This window comes from Chlamydotis macqueenii, chromosome 1 (assembly GCF_036417535.1).
Source record: "Chlamydotis macqueenii isolate bChlMac1 chromosome 1, bChlMac1.mat, whole genome shotgun sequence".
Classification (NCBI taxonomy): Eukaryota; Metazoa; Chordata; class Aves; order Otidiformes; family Otididae; genus Chlamydotis; species Chlamydotis macqueenii.
This window is the reverse complement of record NC_141556.1, coordinates 162,495,279-162,511,974: the sequence shown is the minus strand read 5'-3', so window position 1 is coordinate 162,511,974 and position 16,696 is coordinate 162,495,279. Positions and strand designations below refer to the sequence as shown.

Below are 16,696 nucleotides of genomic sequence, written 5' to 3'. Positions count from 1 at the left end.
AGAAGGAAGATCCAGGAAACTACAGTTCAGTCAGCCTCACCTCGGTCTTTGGAAAGGTGATAGAGGAATTCTGGAAACTGTTTCAAACACATGGACAAGGACGTGATTTGGAGTAATCAGCATGGATTTACAAAGGGGAAACCATGTTTAATGAACTTGATATTCTTGATACGACAGGCAACTTGATAGGAAGCGAGCAGAGCAATGGATGATGTTTACCTCGATTGTACTAAAGCCTTTGAGTCTGTTTCCTACAGCATCCTTAAATGATAAGGTAACAAGTGGTTGTGCCATTCAGAGGGACCTTGGCAGGCTGAAGAACTGGCATGAGGGGAATCTCATGAAGTTCCACAAAAGGAAGTGAAAAATCCTGTAGATGAGGAAGAACAACTCCATGCACCAGTACATGCTGGGGATTGACTGGCTGGAAGGCAGCTTTGCAAGAAAGGACTTGGAGGTCCTAGTGGACACTAAGTTGAACATGAGAAATGTACCTGCACAGCAAAGGCGGCTAACAGTCTCCTGAGCTGCATTAGGCAGAGTGTTACCAGCAGTTTGAGGGAGGTGATCCTTTCCTTCTGCTCAGCACTGGTGAGGTTGCACCTGGAATACTGGGTTGAGATCTGGGCTTCCCAGTACAAGAGAGATATGGACATACTGGATAGAGTCCCAAAGGGCCACAAGGATAATAAAGCAGCTGGAGCATCTCTCCTGTGGGGAAAGGCTGAGAAAGCTGCAACTGTTCAGCTGGGAAGAAGAAAAGGCCCAGGGGGAATCTCATCAATGTGTATGAATACCTGATATGAGCCAGTGAAGAGGAAGGAGCCAAGCTCTTTTCAGTGTTGCCGACTGACAGGACAAGAGGCAATGCGCAGAAATTACGGAACATGAAATTCCATAGAGCTTGTTTCCCAGAGAGGTTATGATGTTTCCATCCTTGGAAAGATGAAAAACTCAACTAGATGTGAACCTGAAAAACCAACTGGGGCTGCCCTGCTTAAATAGGTGTGTTGGAGTATATGACCTCACGAAGTCCTTCCCAACCTAAACAATTCTATGATTCTGAGATACTTAGAAGGTGGGTGCATCAGGGAAATATTCTTACCAAGGAGCCAACCATCTTTGAATCAGTAGCTGTAGTGAGAGACAACCCACATATGGGCATCATGGACAAAGCAGGAACTTAGCATGTTCATGATGTTCTTCTTATAGTGTAGGATGTGGGCACTGGCTTCATGTCAGGGCTGATGAACATTGCCATGCAAGGAATTCACTACCATGATTTGCTGGTATGACTCTGCACAAGACAGTACACATTGTATATTTCACAGATACTTGGTCAAAGAAAGGGTGAATGAATTGCTCCTTATACAGTCTCAAAGCCTGGATGAAATTCCTCAGGACAGGATGATAAAAATTGAGACCAACAGAGTGCTAGGACAGAGCTTCTCAAAGCAGTTGATCATGAAGCTGTATATCAACTATATGTACTTTTGTTCTCAAGAGAAATGGATGTAGTGATGATAAACAGTGGAGGGAAAAATGAGTCTTGTTTTAGAGATTGCACAGATACAATCTAAATTTGATGTTGTGGGAAAATTAATTATATTGTTCCTGTCACCAAACTGTCTAACTAGACTCGGCCTTTCACTCCTTTAACTTTCAGCAAGTGTGCATTCTCGTTACCAGTTTGTAAAAGACAGGCCTCAAGTGAGCAACATGCCATATAGTTCTTTCATACTTGTTAAAAAAAAAGTAAAAAATGAAATATGTAGTTTTCAGCAAAGCAGACTTTGGAATGAAATTGTAGAGTTCTGCCTGAAGCTTTTGGCATATGTCTGCCATCATTACTTTGCTGAATTTAAATTACTTGATAAATTGATGAATTTAAATTACTTCACAAGATCAATATAAATTGATTTGTGGAAACTACTGAACAGTAATTGGATTTAAAGTCTTCATCTTATACATGTCTGTGTTCTTATATCATTGTGTTCAAAAGGAAGGTTTGATATCTAAACTAACACACAGCTGAACACCATCACTCTTAAATATAATAGCAGAACATGAAGCCATGAAACCATGTCTGTCTAAATAAAGCCAATTGAGACATTCCTCAGCTTCTCAGCATGTGAGTATATGGTGGCACAGCTTTTGGTACCTGTTTCAAGATACATAATTTTCAATTCCTCTTCTTTTGGCCAATTTTCCTTTCATTTATAGAAATGAGAGAAGACATATTTCTCACGTTTGGTGAGAAGAGGTTCAAATCCAGTGTCAAGTTCGTGTCTCACACTTGGCTGAAAAGTGCTTTTTAAAATTTCATTTGCCAGGTTGCCCAGGTTCCTCCCCTGCAGCTCTACAGCGGGGTTATTTTTTGTATGGGATGTTGGTGCCCAGGCTGCAGGAGAGGCCGGGGCTGCCCCATGCCAGACTCCAGCCAGCTCCAGCTGATCCACTGCAGGGCACGGCTGAGCCCCACAGCCAAGATGGTGGTGCCATATGGAGAAATCATATTTAAGAAAGCCCAAAAATGATGCATGGCAGTGAGGAGTGAGGGAAAAAAGTGAAAGAAACAGCCCTGCAGACACCAAGGCAAGAGAGGGAGGAGAGGCAGGAGGTGCTCCAAGCCCCAGAGCGGATGTCTGCCCTGCAGCCTGTGGAGAAGACCATGGTGGAGCAGGTTGTGCCCCTGCAGTCCATGCAAGAGACCAGGGTGGAGCAGATCTCCACACTGCAGCCCACGGAGAATCCCATGCTGCAGCAAGGGAAAAGTGTGAGGAGGAAGGAGTGGCAGAGACAAAGTGTTATGGACTAACACCCACTCCCCATCGCCCCTGCAGCACCTGGGGGGCTGAGGGGTGGCAGAGGAGTTGGGAGCGAAGGAATGAAGTTGAGCCTGAGATGAAGGATGGGGAGGCTAGGGGAAATGTGGTTTTGATTTTATCTTATGTTTCTCACCATCCTACTCTATTTTTAATTGGCAATGAATTAAATTCATCTTCCCCACATTGAGGCTGTTTAACCCATGACAGTAATTGGTGAGCGATCTCCATGTCTTTATCTCGACCCACACACTTTTTCATCTTACTTTCTTCCCTGTCCCGTTGAGGAGGGGGAGTGAGAGAGCGGCTGGGTGGGGGTCTGTCAGCCAGCCAAGGCCAACCAACCGCACTTAACCAACACACACACAGGGCTTTGGCAAGCAATGCCGAGTTGTGCAGGTTTGTATAAGGTATGTTCAGTATAGACTGCCAAGTAAATAATGTAGGAACATATCATGGCGTGCATTATGCATTCCTATTTAATGTATTTAGAGCAAATCCGGTATCTGAAATTACTTGAATCTTTTGTTAAATCTTTCAGTTTGCTACACTTCCTTCTTAAGACTGGGATCTGTTTTGTCAGGAAAGCATAGGATCTTTAATATGCTTCCTTTATTTTATTTTTTTTTAAAACAAAACAGAAGGTTAAGCAAAATTTGGGTAAAATGCACAGATCCAAAATGGCCTTCCTCTTTCCATTGACTGCATGGGGACTCCGAAGTCTGAAAAATACGGAGTAAGCAGTCTGGGCTTCCATCGTGTTCTGGTTTTAGGTAACATACTAGATGTCTAACTCTGCTTTGGCACCATGGCAGGCTTGTCTGAATGTGTTTACTGGGGAGCTGAACTAAAGGTAAGGAAGATTCTCTAAGAGGCTGAAAATGCTGCAGTCTGATTCTTTTTATTTGCAGAAAGAGAAGAAAGGAGGCTTTTCACTCCTTCCCTAAAGCCAAGAGACACAAACAAGTGTAAAGGAAAAAGTCAGCTGAGAATCCTTTCTGTAGGCTGTATGTGTGTTTTCTTTTATCTCTGCTCTTCCTTTTTCATTGTGAAATGGAATAACTGTTCACAAAGAGAGCTGCTGAGCTGAGCAGACTTCTAGTGTCTCAGTTGGCCCCTGAATCACTACCAAACCTTTGTGCTGGAAGAGAAAAACTTTGTAAGGGCAAATGCAAAGATTTTGAAGTAAATGAGTTTTTCAGACTATTTTGGTCCCTGAGATGATATGAGCGTGTATGAGTAAGTGACTGTCTTGTACATCACAAAAGATCTTTAGAGCAAACTGGTTTGTCCAAGTTCAAATAAGAGGGTGAGGAGACACAGAAACATTTAATGTACAGATACAGGAAGCAAAGCCACTGATCAAAGGTGTAGTTTGAAGTAGAGGAGAAACACCTAGGTTCTCTGACTAACTCTGACTAACTAAATAGTGGCTTTTTTCCCCTCATCTTTTTTTTTTTCAGATGTTTTTTGATTGTTTATTATCATGAAAAGGTGGCCCTCTAGTTATCTAAAGAGTTGTTGACACTGTCTAATTCTAAATGAAACAATGCATGAATGTTACTGTAAGGGTCTGTGATTTTATTGACTTACGTACTTTTGTGCAGATCTTACTTACAAAACTGCTCTCCTCTTCGTAATTTTGGAACATTAACTGTGGCCTGCCACAAACTGTAAACACATTGAGCAGATATGCTTACCCAGACAACTTGTTTTGCTTCCACAAATTCTTTATGTATTGTAAGTTGTAATATATATTTTGTTTTAAGTGAGTAATGTGCCTGATAAAGGTTGTAGAGCCCCATTTCTGCTTTCATTGACAGTCACGTTCCTGCTGAATTTCTTTTGGTTTACACAGGTGACCCTGGATAGACTTACACTTCAATTTAATGAACAATTCTGCCTGTATCAGACAAGAAGGCATAATGTTAGCCGTCTATGTCAGAGCTGTACTTGCAGGGCATACAGAAGTAAGGAGCAATAAAATCTATTTTAACGACTAGAAAGCACAGATAAATCAGTCCAACTACACACAGGCAGCTGATCTTTGGAAAGGGTTACTGCCGGTTTTATATAATTGCTTTTCAGAGGAGAACCACAGAGTGTTTTCACTGAACGTAAATGAAACACCTTGGCATCCACTGAAGCAGACTTGGATCAGGAGAGCTGGCAGCCTCTCACAAGAAGCAGTTTTGTTGAACGGCCTTTGAAGAGTTTGAACTGGCAGTGCTGTATTCTGGCTGCAGGGTAACTTGGCTGAGAACATTAGGATTTCCCCTGACGTTAAGCCATTTTAAAAAAAAATAATTTCCTTCCCTCCCACCCCCATTCAGAAGGAGAAACTACTTTTACTGCCAGACTTGCTGAGTGTTAGTCCCTCATGAAAGGAACAGCAGAATTAAAACCATTTAAGGTTTTAGTAATTAAAGAGCAGAAGACACAAAAGTATCTTAAGTAACTCATATTTAATGGGCTATTAGATTTTATTTTACAATCACAGCATGCAAAATTATGAAGGAAATCAGAGATAATTAAAAACTGACAAGATATGAGAAGTCTCAAGAACTTGGGGTGGAACACCTGTTTTGGTAGATGGAGTGCTAGGAAGAGGATATGAGTCTCAGTCACATCAAAGCTGTGAATTGTGGCTCCCAGAATCCAACAGCTTGGACGGTAGTCTTTTGCAAAACCATATTAAAAAAAAAAATTACTGATTAAAAAAAATTGGTTTGCAAACTCTTAGCATTTTTGTCTCTTCCTGGGTGCTCCATCTTGATTGTAGATTTCTCCAAAAAGGTGTACAGCAGTGGCACTGATGCCGTGCTAGTGCCAAACAGAGTGGAATAATCAGTTCAGTGTCTCCAAGTTGTACATTTATTTATATATCACAGAAAATTAGTTTCTTTTTTTTTTTTTTGCAACATATAATCCTATAAGTTTTTTTTTCTGATGAAGGTACCATTGTGTTGGTGGGTCTGCATTTTGTACATCTGCAGTTTGCATTTATCTTTGCTCAATACCATCTGGTTGGGTGTGGGGTTAACTATTTATAGTATTATTTATATTTAACAAGGTTGTTTTGAATTGGATTGGTTATTTCTTGAGCTTGAAACCACTTCCAGCTCTATCTCACTTCAAAAATCATAAATGCACTATTTCATATATCACCTGAGCTTTAAATTACAATTTTGAATAAAATTGCTTTGAAATTATTATTATTTGGCAAGTCTATTTAAGATTTGTCTTGCAGGTGATTATAAATGGCGCGTTTAACAATTTATGCAAGTATTATTCTAACTATCAGCTTTACTCTGTAATTTTCTAGGTTGTTGTTCACAACGTTTGCCTCTTTCAGCTTGTCTTGGACTTCTCTTGCAATTTCTGTAAAATGATTAAACCTATGTATGAGACTTACAAAATTTTAAGTTTCCACTGTAGCTCCAGAGCTTGCTTAAGAGTTCTGGATGCCGAAGACATATTGCCAAGCGTCCTGCAGCTACAAAGGAGAAAAAGAGACAATTAATCACAGATAAAGAACAGAAAATTTGCAAAGAAAATGAGTGAAATAATACACAATTTCTGCATGACTCTCCTGTGTTGTAAACACTGATGGTACTCCACTACTCTTTCCTAAGGACTCTCTCATTTATGTCTTTTTCCTGTTCTGAAGGAAAAATGGCCTGTTGGACCAAAGTGCTTGCTCTCCTTGTTTTCAAGAACTTTGATTTTGTCTCAGTAAGGAATACTTTAAACATCCATGCACATGTGCACACCCTCACATATCAAAATACATTTTTCTTTGCAACAGAAGTTTGATATTAAACGAGCAACTGTTACAAGCAGGAAACGATAGAAACTTGCTTAAGTGCTTGGCGATACTGAAATGCTGGTGCTCCCTCTTGTGGGTTCACTGGAAGAAGACAAACCAGTGAAAATACCACCAAGTGTGTAGATACATGGGCTCCTGCAGCAGCAGCTCAGCTGGAGGTTATTACACGTTAAAAGAAGAAGCTAATCTTACTTTGAGAAATCCTCATTTTCACCTGCTTAGATGATCAGAAAGTGCCAAACCCCTGCATTGCCTGGTGACAGACAAACCATGCTCTCCTGTGCTGCTCGCAGAGGCTGGCTGGCAGAATGAGGTGCAAAAAAGAGTATGCTATTGGTCTTCTTTCTCTCCTCTGTCTGACACACAGCCATCTACCTGAAAGTGTTACACATCCACTTGCAAAGATTAAATTGGAATCAAGGATACATCATAAAAATTTAATGCATTGTTTTTCTGGATGGATGTTTTGGGTAGTTTGATTGGTAATCTGTTGCTGGAAGTGCTTGTGACTCATCAAGGATCTGTTTTTCGAAGGAAGTATCCACTTGTGTATTCCTAGAAAATAAAATAAAGTTCACTTAACCACTTTTTTTTTGTTGTTGTTGTTACAAACGTGTTTTCAACCAGTTCATCCCTGCCATCTCATTTTAACATTGTTTTAGAGTTATTAGACTTCAGCTCTCCATTTACTCGTGAGTGTTTGAGGGGATTTAACTGTAAGGGATGGTGGCAAATTTATGATCTGATAGTTAGAACTGAAAGCTACCAGACTAATCACTAACTAAAACCCGCATTAAATAAAAGCAGTTTTAAATGCCTGCATGGACTATGGCCACACTGATGGCTTACAGGTCTGAGAGACTGTGTCAATCTAGTGGGTACTTGATACTTACCTCATTTACAGGAAATCCTGAATACATCTGTATCAAAAACTTGCAGTGCTTGCTAAACTTAGCAAAACAAGCATGAAACAGTTAAATATAGAAAAGGCAATTTTCAGACACCTGGTTCTGGTTCCCAGGTAGAGCTGAGTCTGAGCACAAGAGATGGTGTATCCAGAGAAGTGTTTTCTTCCCCTGTTACTGTATGCACAGCAGTAAGAACTAGTGAATACAAACTACAGACACACTGCAAGACTAGAGGATGCTCATCTTCTCTGTGTATCTCACAACAGCCTGTGACCCAAAGTGGAGCGGAGAGTCTCAGGATTCCTGGCACAGTGGCAGCATTTAAAGATAATGGCACAGTTGATCACCGACGCTTGGTGTATGTAGTTCGAAGTGCACCACAGCACTGTACGTTTGGTTTGCTTCAGTCATTTCATGTAAAATCATTTCAGTAGAAATTCTGAGGTCTGGAAGAAACATTTCTATCGTAGGAAAAAAAAAACAAACCCAAAGAATGTGACTGATTTCTCTTATTGAGCATGAGAACTTAGAGGACAGTATCCCACCGTTATCAATATATTGCTCACATCGTTGTCCAGTCCTGTGTAAATAAAAATGTTTACAATGCTCCAGTTTTCCAAACTGTAAGTAACCATAAGTAGACATTCTACAGAATTGCACCAAGCAAAATCAAACTGCCATAAAGTTCATGTGTGGCACTAATTGCAATTTAACTGTATGGTTATTACAAGAGCTTTTAATTAGCCCAGTTATCATACTGTGGCATACAAATTGTACATAATAACAACATGCTGAGTATAATGACAATAGGTTTGTCTGAACTGTGAAAATCAGGAGTTTTATCGTTTTCTGAGGTTTCTTTTTATGCCCTTAAATATTATGCAGTATTTAAGAACATTTGGCCAAAAGAAAAAACAAAATACCCAACAGAAAAAACCCTAGTAAGTTGCTGAGGCTTGTCTTTTTTTTAAAAAAAAAATTATAGCAGTCTTTAATTCTTCCTGAAACTCAGCGAGATGTGTAATTCTCTGTTGAATAATATTTTTGGTGCTTTTCCAGTCTCACTTTTCTCAGGGTATTTTCGGTCTCCTTCAAGAATTGTTTTATACACTCTTAGCATTTTTTTTTTGTTTGAAGCCAAGAAAAATGCTCAGTTTGCAGAACCATTCAGTGGGAATACCCTTGCAGTGAAACTGGAAGATAATAAGAATACATTCTGATCAGATATCGCTGCAAAAATGGTAATTTGTTAGATCATTAGGGTAGTGACAGCATTTCCCTTCTCTCAAACTTATGATTCCAGTCTGTGTCTCTCAAGACTGGTGGTAATAGCACTGAATGAATTTTTACTTGGAAGGTTAATTTTGCAGCCCAAAGGCTAAAAATAAATATACAATATGGCTAATGGGTGTAGTTGTAGTGCTTCAGAAAACATGGGAAATACAACTAAGTGGTGTTACACTGTGTACTCATTCCTGGAGATCTAAAGAATGCATTAAAAAAAACCCCAGAAATTATTATGGAAAGTGTATTTATCTATTTTTCAGACTATCATCAGCCCTGTACTGGGAAACGAGATATTGACATGTGAGTGTGAAATTATTTGGCTCACAGAACAGGCACCTGAAGGCAAGATTAAAGTATAAGACCTTTTCATGTGCACAACAGTTTACTGAAGAAACCAGCTGACAATGAAGACTGGGCCAGTGAGGGAGGCAAAAGTACATTTGGCATGCATATACAGTTAATGGTTTAAACATGACGTAAAAGTGACAGCCACTGGTGAACAGTTAAAAAAGGGCAGATTGGATACATCTGGATGAGTGATGCAAGTATGATGTACCAAACACGTAAAGAAGAACCAGCATCACACAAAGCCAGTCAGTCGTCCCAGGTGTTTAAATATCAGAGATATGAGAAAGGCAACAGAGATGATGATACCATCATTGTACATGCTGAAGTAGCTCATCCTGCAGAAACTATGTCTGAAGAAATAAGTGACTTCTTTGTTAAAGGTTGGTGAGCTAACTTTCAGCTGTGAGAGCTGTTGCTGTCATTAACGGAATCCTACAGCAGTAGGATTACCATCATAGATTTATTTGTGGGAATGGCAGAGCTCTACGTGGTGCTGTACAAAAACTTTTTATGATTTAACTAATGCTGTTTTCAGAATTTTCCAGAAGTGACTTTTGGGAAAAAAAAAAAATCAGTTCTTAAAAAGACATTTCAGATAATGAACGGGTTTTAATGGTATTTATATATATAAAGTTTACCCAAGGTGTTTTTTTTTAAGAAAGATTTTATGTTTTGAACAAAGGTTTGTTTTTAAATGTATCAGTGAATGCAAAGTTCCCATTATTGGACAATGCATTTCTTGAGACGTTTACTCAAAGGAAATAAACAGAGAGAAAGGTCATTAAACAGTACTTTGAAGTAACCATGTAATACATATAAAACAAATATGGTCCATATTCTAAGCCACTGTGCTGTAAAAAAGATTTATTTTCTTTATTTGTTCATTTTTGTCAGTGTAAAATATAATGAGATTTTATTGTAATTTCAAGGAATATAGACAGCTGTGGATTCTCCTGCCTTCCTAGGGGAGCTGAATGCATTTTTTTTTTTTCAGTTTACTATAATTTGAGCCAGTTTTTTTTTGTTTAATTATTTTTTTTTCCCCTGAACCATAGGACTGATACTGATCTGCTTAGGGTCTGTATTAGCCACTGACTCATCTCCACCATGTTTCTCCTCCTCTCTACCCTTTCTCATGGTAACATTTTGAATATGTTTCTGCTTCAAAAATTGAATCCTTGTCTTAGAGCCAACAGTGATCTTCTCTCTCCCTTTTTCTTTTAAAAAGGTTGACTACCTGTTGAAACCAAATTTTCATAAATCACATGAACTATTAGTTTAATAGTTAGTAGTGCATATGTGCTAGCTTACACAAGATATATGCTGTGCAGTCTGCTTAGTATCTTGTCTGATGTGATCTCCAGCATGAATTATCTCTTATTTAATAAATATGTATGGCCATAATTATTTTTATTCAGTGACTGCAAAGAATAATGAGCTATGAACATGAATTTATATCCTCTATAGAATAAAATGCACAGTATCATATTTTACAAAGAAGAATACGGGAGTTCACATGAATTTGTATCTATTGACATCTATATTAGAGAGCCAGACATATAATATAGATATATTCAACATCTATGGTCCAAATCATTAAACTTACATCTTGGATCATTAAATTTACATCTCGAAAAGTTGTAATGCAAGTTTCCACCATGCTAACTGTTCACTATGGGCTCTGGGTAACTGTGCTGAACATGCCATAATAATTCATCAACCCTGAAAGAAATTGCAAAGTTCAATGCATACTAAAAATGTGTTTGGGGTGTATTACAGAAAAAAAATGAAAATATGCCACTGTTCACAACACATCATTTTCTCTGAGGTTACTCTTACTGTCTGCATAACAATGCAACACTTGCCTTACTGGAAGAAAAAAAAGGCACAATCAATGAAGTACATGTGGTGGCTTGCTTATACACCTGGTATTCCTTCAAAAGGAGTGATTTTGTTTTGTTTTTTTTCTGCTATAAAATGGCTAATTATGTGTTTACTGCATTCATTGTGGATATAGTGTTGAGAAGTATGATAATTAATGATACTTTTCTTAGCTTAATGTCCCCATAATGAACACTCTTATTAAAATTGAATTAAACTGACTTGAGAGATACATAATATTTTTTGTTTGTTTGTTTACATGTGTTCTTTCCTTTTTCTTGTGGCTTTTTTTCCTTTTAGGTGAACAAAGTATGTGGTCCTCCTGTAAGGAAGCCTACACAATCTCCAGGTTGCTCCTTTGATCAGAACAAAGATAATCAAGGGTTGAAGATGTTCTCAAGAGACAGTGAAGAAACTCTCGCCAGCAGAAGAAAGTAAGACATTAGTTTTACAGCCAGAAAGAAAGAATAAAGTAAGCCATTAATTTTGCAACAGAACAGATTATATTCAATGCAATGGCATGCATTACTAGGGAATAGATAAAGACTGCAAAGAATGAAGCATTTCAGCAACACAATCTGCTCTGTTACATTTTGGAAAGAGTAATTTCATGACCAGATTTTGTTTTCTGAAATAATGGACATGCGACCAGAGTAGTTTGTTGTGGTTTAAAGTATTTAAAAGAGTGGGTAACACTGGTAAAATGTGAACATTATCTCGATCTTTATGTGTAAATTTTCAAATTGCATTTAACTTGCACATCAGCAGGCATTATTTAATCTGTCAAGACGTGATTGTGACTTTCACCAGAAGACTATTTATACAAGTTATTCAGACAGAAAAAAATTACTGTTCTTACATACCTTTCTACTCTGCAAAGTGAGACGACTAAGCATTTAGAGCTAAATCTTGAAATCCTAGTTTAAGCAAGTCCAGCTGATTTTTTAATTTGGCTAGTATATAGTGAACTGAGGTGACTACAAAGACTTGGAGATTTGATTTATACCTGGCTCAACATTACAGGGTAAAATTTACCTAGCTGCATATGAGCTAGGTGTTTAAGATGCCATTATATAGTCTATGGAGAGGAGGATTTTCTATGGATTCAGCTGCCCACAGAACTACAAGCATGCAGTGCCACTTGAGGATACCCTTAGGTATCCCAACTGATCTTCTGCTACCAAGAAGGATGTAGGTGTCCTGTAAGTTGTGTTGTATATTTGAACCTTGTGCAGATATCCTGGATAGCTGAGAGCATCTGAAAGGCCAGTCTATCTTTAGACAAATGAATCAAGTTTTTAATGGCCGTAAATGCACTGTAAGGAGTAAGGATAGCATTACAGTTGAGACTGAAGGCTCTATTATGCAAATAAAGCACAAAGTTAAAATAATAAATTTCGTTTCTATCCCAGTGTTTGCTAAAACACAGAGAGGTTTTCTTTGTCCTCTTTTTCTTTTCATTTCAGTTTGCAGTGCAGAAGGAAACTAAAGTGAGAGAATTGCAGGGAATAATTGCTCACTCCTGATGTCCAGAGAAGAAAAAATATCTCTGAGCTTCAAAGACAGATCTTTCTAGTTAGTCCAAGGTCTTTCATGTTCCAAGTAGTGGGAAAAAAAAAAAAACCTCACCAAACATAGGATTTAGAGAACGTTGTAAGAAGGGAAGGAGATGCAAAGCAGAAGTTTTTTAGCCAGCACAGAAGTTCATCAAGCAATACCTATTATACAGGCACATTTTCTCTATTTTGTGTAGGTAAGGGAATTTGTGATATTTTCTGATTGCTAGCACTCTGCAAACATGAAACCATATTCTAAGATCTCACTTAATCCAGGGCTGTTCTGTGTTTCAAAGTAAGTGATATGTGGATTGACCTCAGGGAGGTTTCCAAAAGAAGACCTTAAGGGACATGAGAGGCAGTGGACAGCACAGAACAATGTTGTTTTCCCATGACTTCCCTTGCCTGAGATACATTTTATGTCATGCAACAGGCACTATACAAAAAAAAAGGCGAGGAGGGAGAAAGTTTGAGATTCACTGACACAGATTTGTGTTTAACAACTTCATAGTTTCTATTATCTTCTCCCAAGTAAGTAGTGATAGGGCAAGAGGAAATGGCCTCAAGGTGTGGCAGAATAGGTTTAGATTGGATATTAGGAAAAAATTCTTTATTGAAAGAGTTGTTAGGCACTGAAACAGGCTGCCAAAGGAAGTGGTGGAGTCACCATCCCTGGAAGACGTAGCACTTCAAGACATGGTTCAGTGGACATGGTGGTGTTAGGTTGACAGTTCAACTTCGTTATCTTAAAGATCTTTTCCAACCTTAAAGATTCTACGATTCTATGATCTTCATTTGCTGCCTCCTGAATCACCTCCTTCTTTATTAGTCACAATCACTTTATATTTCACTTTATATTCTTCACATGGAAGAGTGACTTCAGTGAATGCTTACAGCCTGCTTTTAAGCAAGTGCTCTTCTCCAGATCTGACTCCACTTTATTTACTTCTGGCAGCAGGTTGCTCTCAGCAACTTTCACAAGCTTTAGCAGAAAAGAATAGGCTTCTCCCAAACTGTGTAGACTTGATCAATGACAGTTATCTTAGGGAAAACAAATGAACAAAAAGACTCCATTAAATGTGTGACTCCTAAGAGTTTCCTAATTTCCTAATATTTTTCAAATCCATCTCCAGAGGAAAGTTTACATTTTAAAGTGCCCCTTGAACTGCCTCTAAACTGCCTAAATTATTTTTACCATCAGATCTAAGCTAGTATTTTCTAGTACTATATGGTACAAGAAGAAAAGGAGATTTCTTTGTTCTTTTGAGGTCAAAAATTATCAGACAAATTTAAAAAAATTCTAAGCAGAACCTTCTGTAATAACATACAAACTTGAAAGTATATAATGCTTTTTCCTCCAGAACTTAACATTGCAGGCAGCTTTTAGCAAGGAGAATAAAAGTGTAAAAAAAAAAAAAAGAACATTTCCAAATAAACAGATAAGAAGTATCTGCAGCTTCCACCGACTGTAATTGCACATTTGTGCTCAGCTGCATATAATTACATGCTATCCAGTCTAGAAGATGATGATATGAAAATTGACATTCATGCCATCTGCCCTTCTAACTACTTTGGTGAGACATCAACAGGGGCTGGAATCAGTTATTACTTCTGTATTAACTTTAGCTTTGCCTCAGGATGTATTTGCTAATAAACTGAATAACTGACCTTTCTGTTAGAATGCAGTTTGTCACAAGATATTATGGTAGCTGTATTTATTTCAATTTCTGTATTATACGTGGATTGATTGTGCAGAAGAAGAAATTCCCACTATTTACTGTGAGAGGACTCTCTAAACACTAGTTTTCATCCAGAATGTAAATGCAAAGCATAGAGAAAATCAAAATCAATCCCACTCAATGGGAAATGGAGGAAAATTGCAAGCGTACTGTGCACACTGGGTGCAATTTTGGGGATGGGGAAATATAAAATATGACAATTCATGGCTGGGGGAATGTGGATGAATCATATTTATATATTTAAAATCTATTGCACATAGGCAATCACATGGTGCACAGTTAAAATTTACCCTACCCAATATTTTCAGAACTGCAATTTTATATTTAGTAGGGCCATCATATCACGTTTAATAGGCATAGTAAATGTAAATCACTGTGGCTTTTCTAAAATATTTGCCCTACAATTACAAGAAAGAACACGTGGCTTTTAAAATGATGGACTGTATATAATCACAGTTTACCTGTTTTAATTTGGAGTGAGCAATACTTAAAAATTTAATTCCTTATGCTATTTTCGGCCTATGTTGGCTAAATAAGGGAAATGCATAGAATCTTTCTGACATTTTTTAACAACTCCAGACACTATACAAGATGTTAACATAAAGTGAAGCTTGCTGGCCTCTAAGAGCAATGAATATAGCATTTGCTAATGCCTTTCTTTGTGCCTGCGGGTCATAGATAACTCAGTATAGTGTGATGTTCGAAACCAGGATTAATAAATATTTTAATTTTTCACAGCGGGAATGGGTGTCCCAAGAAGACATTTTCAATACATAAACAAACAATTTGTAAACATAAATATCACAGACCAGTTAAAACCATGCAAAATAAAAAAAACATTCATTTGTTTTGATTTAAGTACAAAACCTTATGATTAGCTCCGAGCATCTTGACAATTATTTAAAATAGCAATACATAATTTATAACCTACCAGCACAGCCCATGATAAAACTGATGTCATTTTTCAGACAGTTATTTAAATATCCACTAAATATTTAACACCTACATCTTAAACCCGTCTTGCCTAAATCTTGAGTTACTCCAAAACTCTAACAACTAGTCTTTGTAGTATTTGTAACACTGTTTAGGGAACTAGTTGGCAGCACTTTTGAAAAACAGATGACAGTCATATACACATATTTTTAATTTGCTGTGCTTTATTTTTGGAACATTGTTTTTGTACAAGTGTAGCATTGCAAACTGTATCACAACTACGCAAGAAAATTTCAGGTTGGAGGAAAGTAGTTCCTGTTCCAGAGCATAAATAAAGGTGTTTTGGTTTTGTTCATTTTTAACTTTAACCAATGAGAGTATCAGCTTTGTAAACTACTGAAGTGTATCTGAGAAAATCAAACTTATCTCACAGGAATTTGACAAATTGATTAAAAAAAAATCATTGGAACCAATGGAGAGTAATAAAATAAGCACATTCTTTATCTTCTTGTAGAAATGCACAACAGCAGTACTGCTTAATGTTATTGATTGACACTGTCAATTTTTTCCCATGTTCCCCTATGCAGAGAATTTATCAGCCACCTCCGGCTCTACAGAGCCTTTTACGGTGGCCTCGCTGATCACCTGTGTGGTAATGAGTTGGCAGCTGCTGATGGACTCCCGTGTTGGAACGGAGAAGATATTGTAAGAAGGTATCTTTCTAACTCACTTTTGTCTTTTCTTTTGTGTTTCATATTTCTGTAAAGTAGCTTCCAAGTGGAGTACATTGTTTCCCTAGGTGTGTGTCAAGGTTAGTTCAGAAAACAAATCAGCATGAGTTTCCTTCCCTCACGCTTCACCCATAAACAATAAAAATCTCCCTACATCTCTGTTTTGAGGAAAAAAAGAATTCTGCTGTTCTTCAGACATTTTTCCTTCAAATCTACAGCACCTAAACATATACTGGAAAGGAAAATGGATTGGCATTTACAAAACACAGTTGGAGACAGAGAATATGGATTTTTGTTTGAGCTTAATCTTTATAAAATACTCCTTTTAATACAGAGTCTGTGATAACAGACTCAAGCTGTTTGCTTAAAACTTTCTCTGATTCTGAAGAATGAAGTAGTCTCTTAATAGATATGGTTTCTCAGGAGAGAGCTAAAAGTTAAGACACGAAGATAAAAACATTTTAAAGGTGAAATACATACATTGTTTTATGTATGCAGCAGCTTGGGAGATATGATTCAGCAGCAATGACAAAGAAGAAATAATAATAAACTGCCATGCTCCTGGATGTGCATCTCTGGAATCAATGTATTTCACTGCTTACAAAACAGTAGCATTTGTGGATGTCAGAAGAATTTTCAGAGAGCTGATCTGTATGGTT

The 16,696-nt window shown here is 37.8% G+C and overlaps 1 protein-coding gene across 2 annotated transcripts in view; it reads left to right on the top strand.

The window, feature by feature from the left end:
- Positions 1 to 16,696, top strand: part of GPC5 (glypican 5) — a 698,961-nt gene that overhangs the window by 121,307 nt on the left and 560,958 nt on the right. For both annotated transcript variants that reach the window (XM_086771461.1, XM_086771454.1), the window contains exons 4-5: positions 11,379 to 11,512; positions 15,894 to 16,019. In XM_086771461.1, coding sequence (XP_086627587.1) covers positions 11,379 to 11,512; positions 15,894 to 16,019 — 260 coding nt within the window. The remainder of the gene's footprint in view (positions 1 to 11,378; positions 11,513 to 15,893; positions 16,020 to 16,696) is intronic.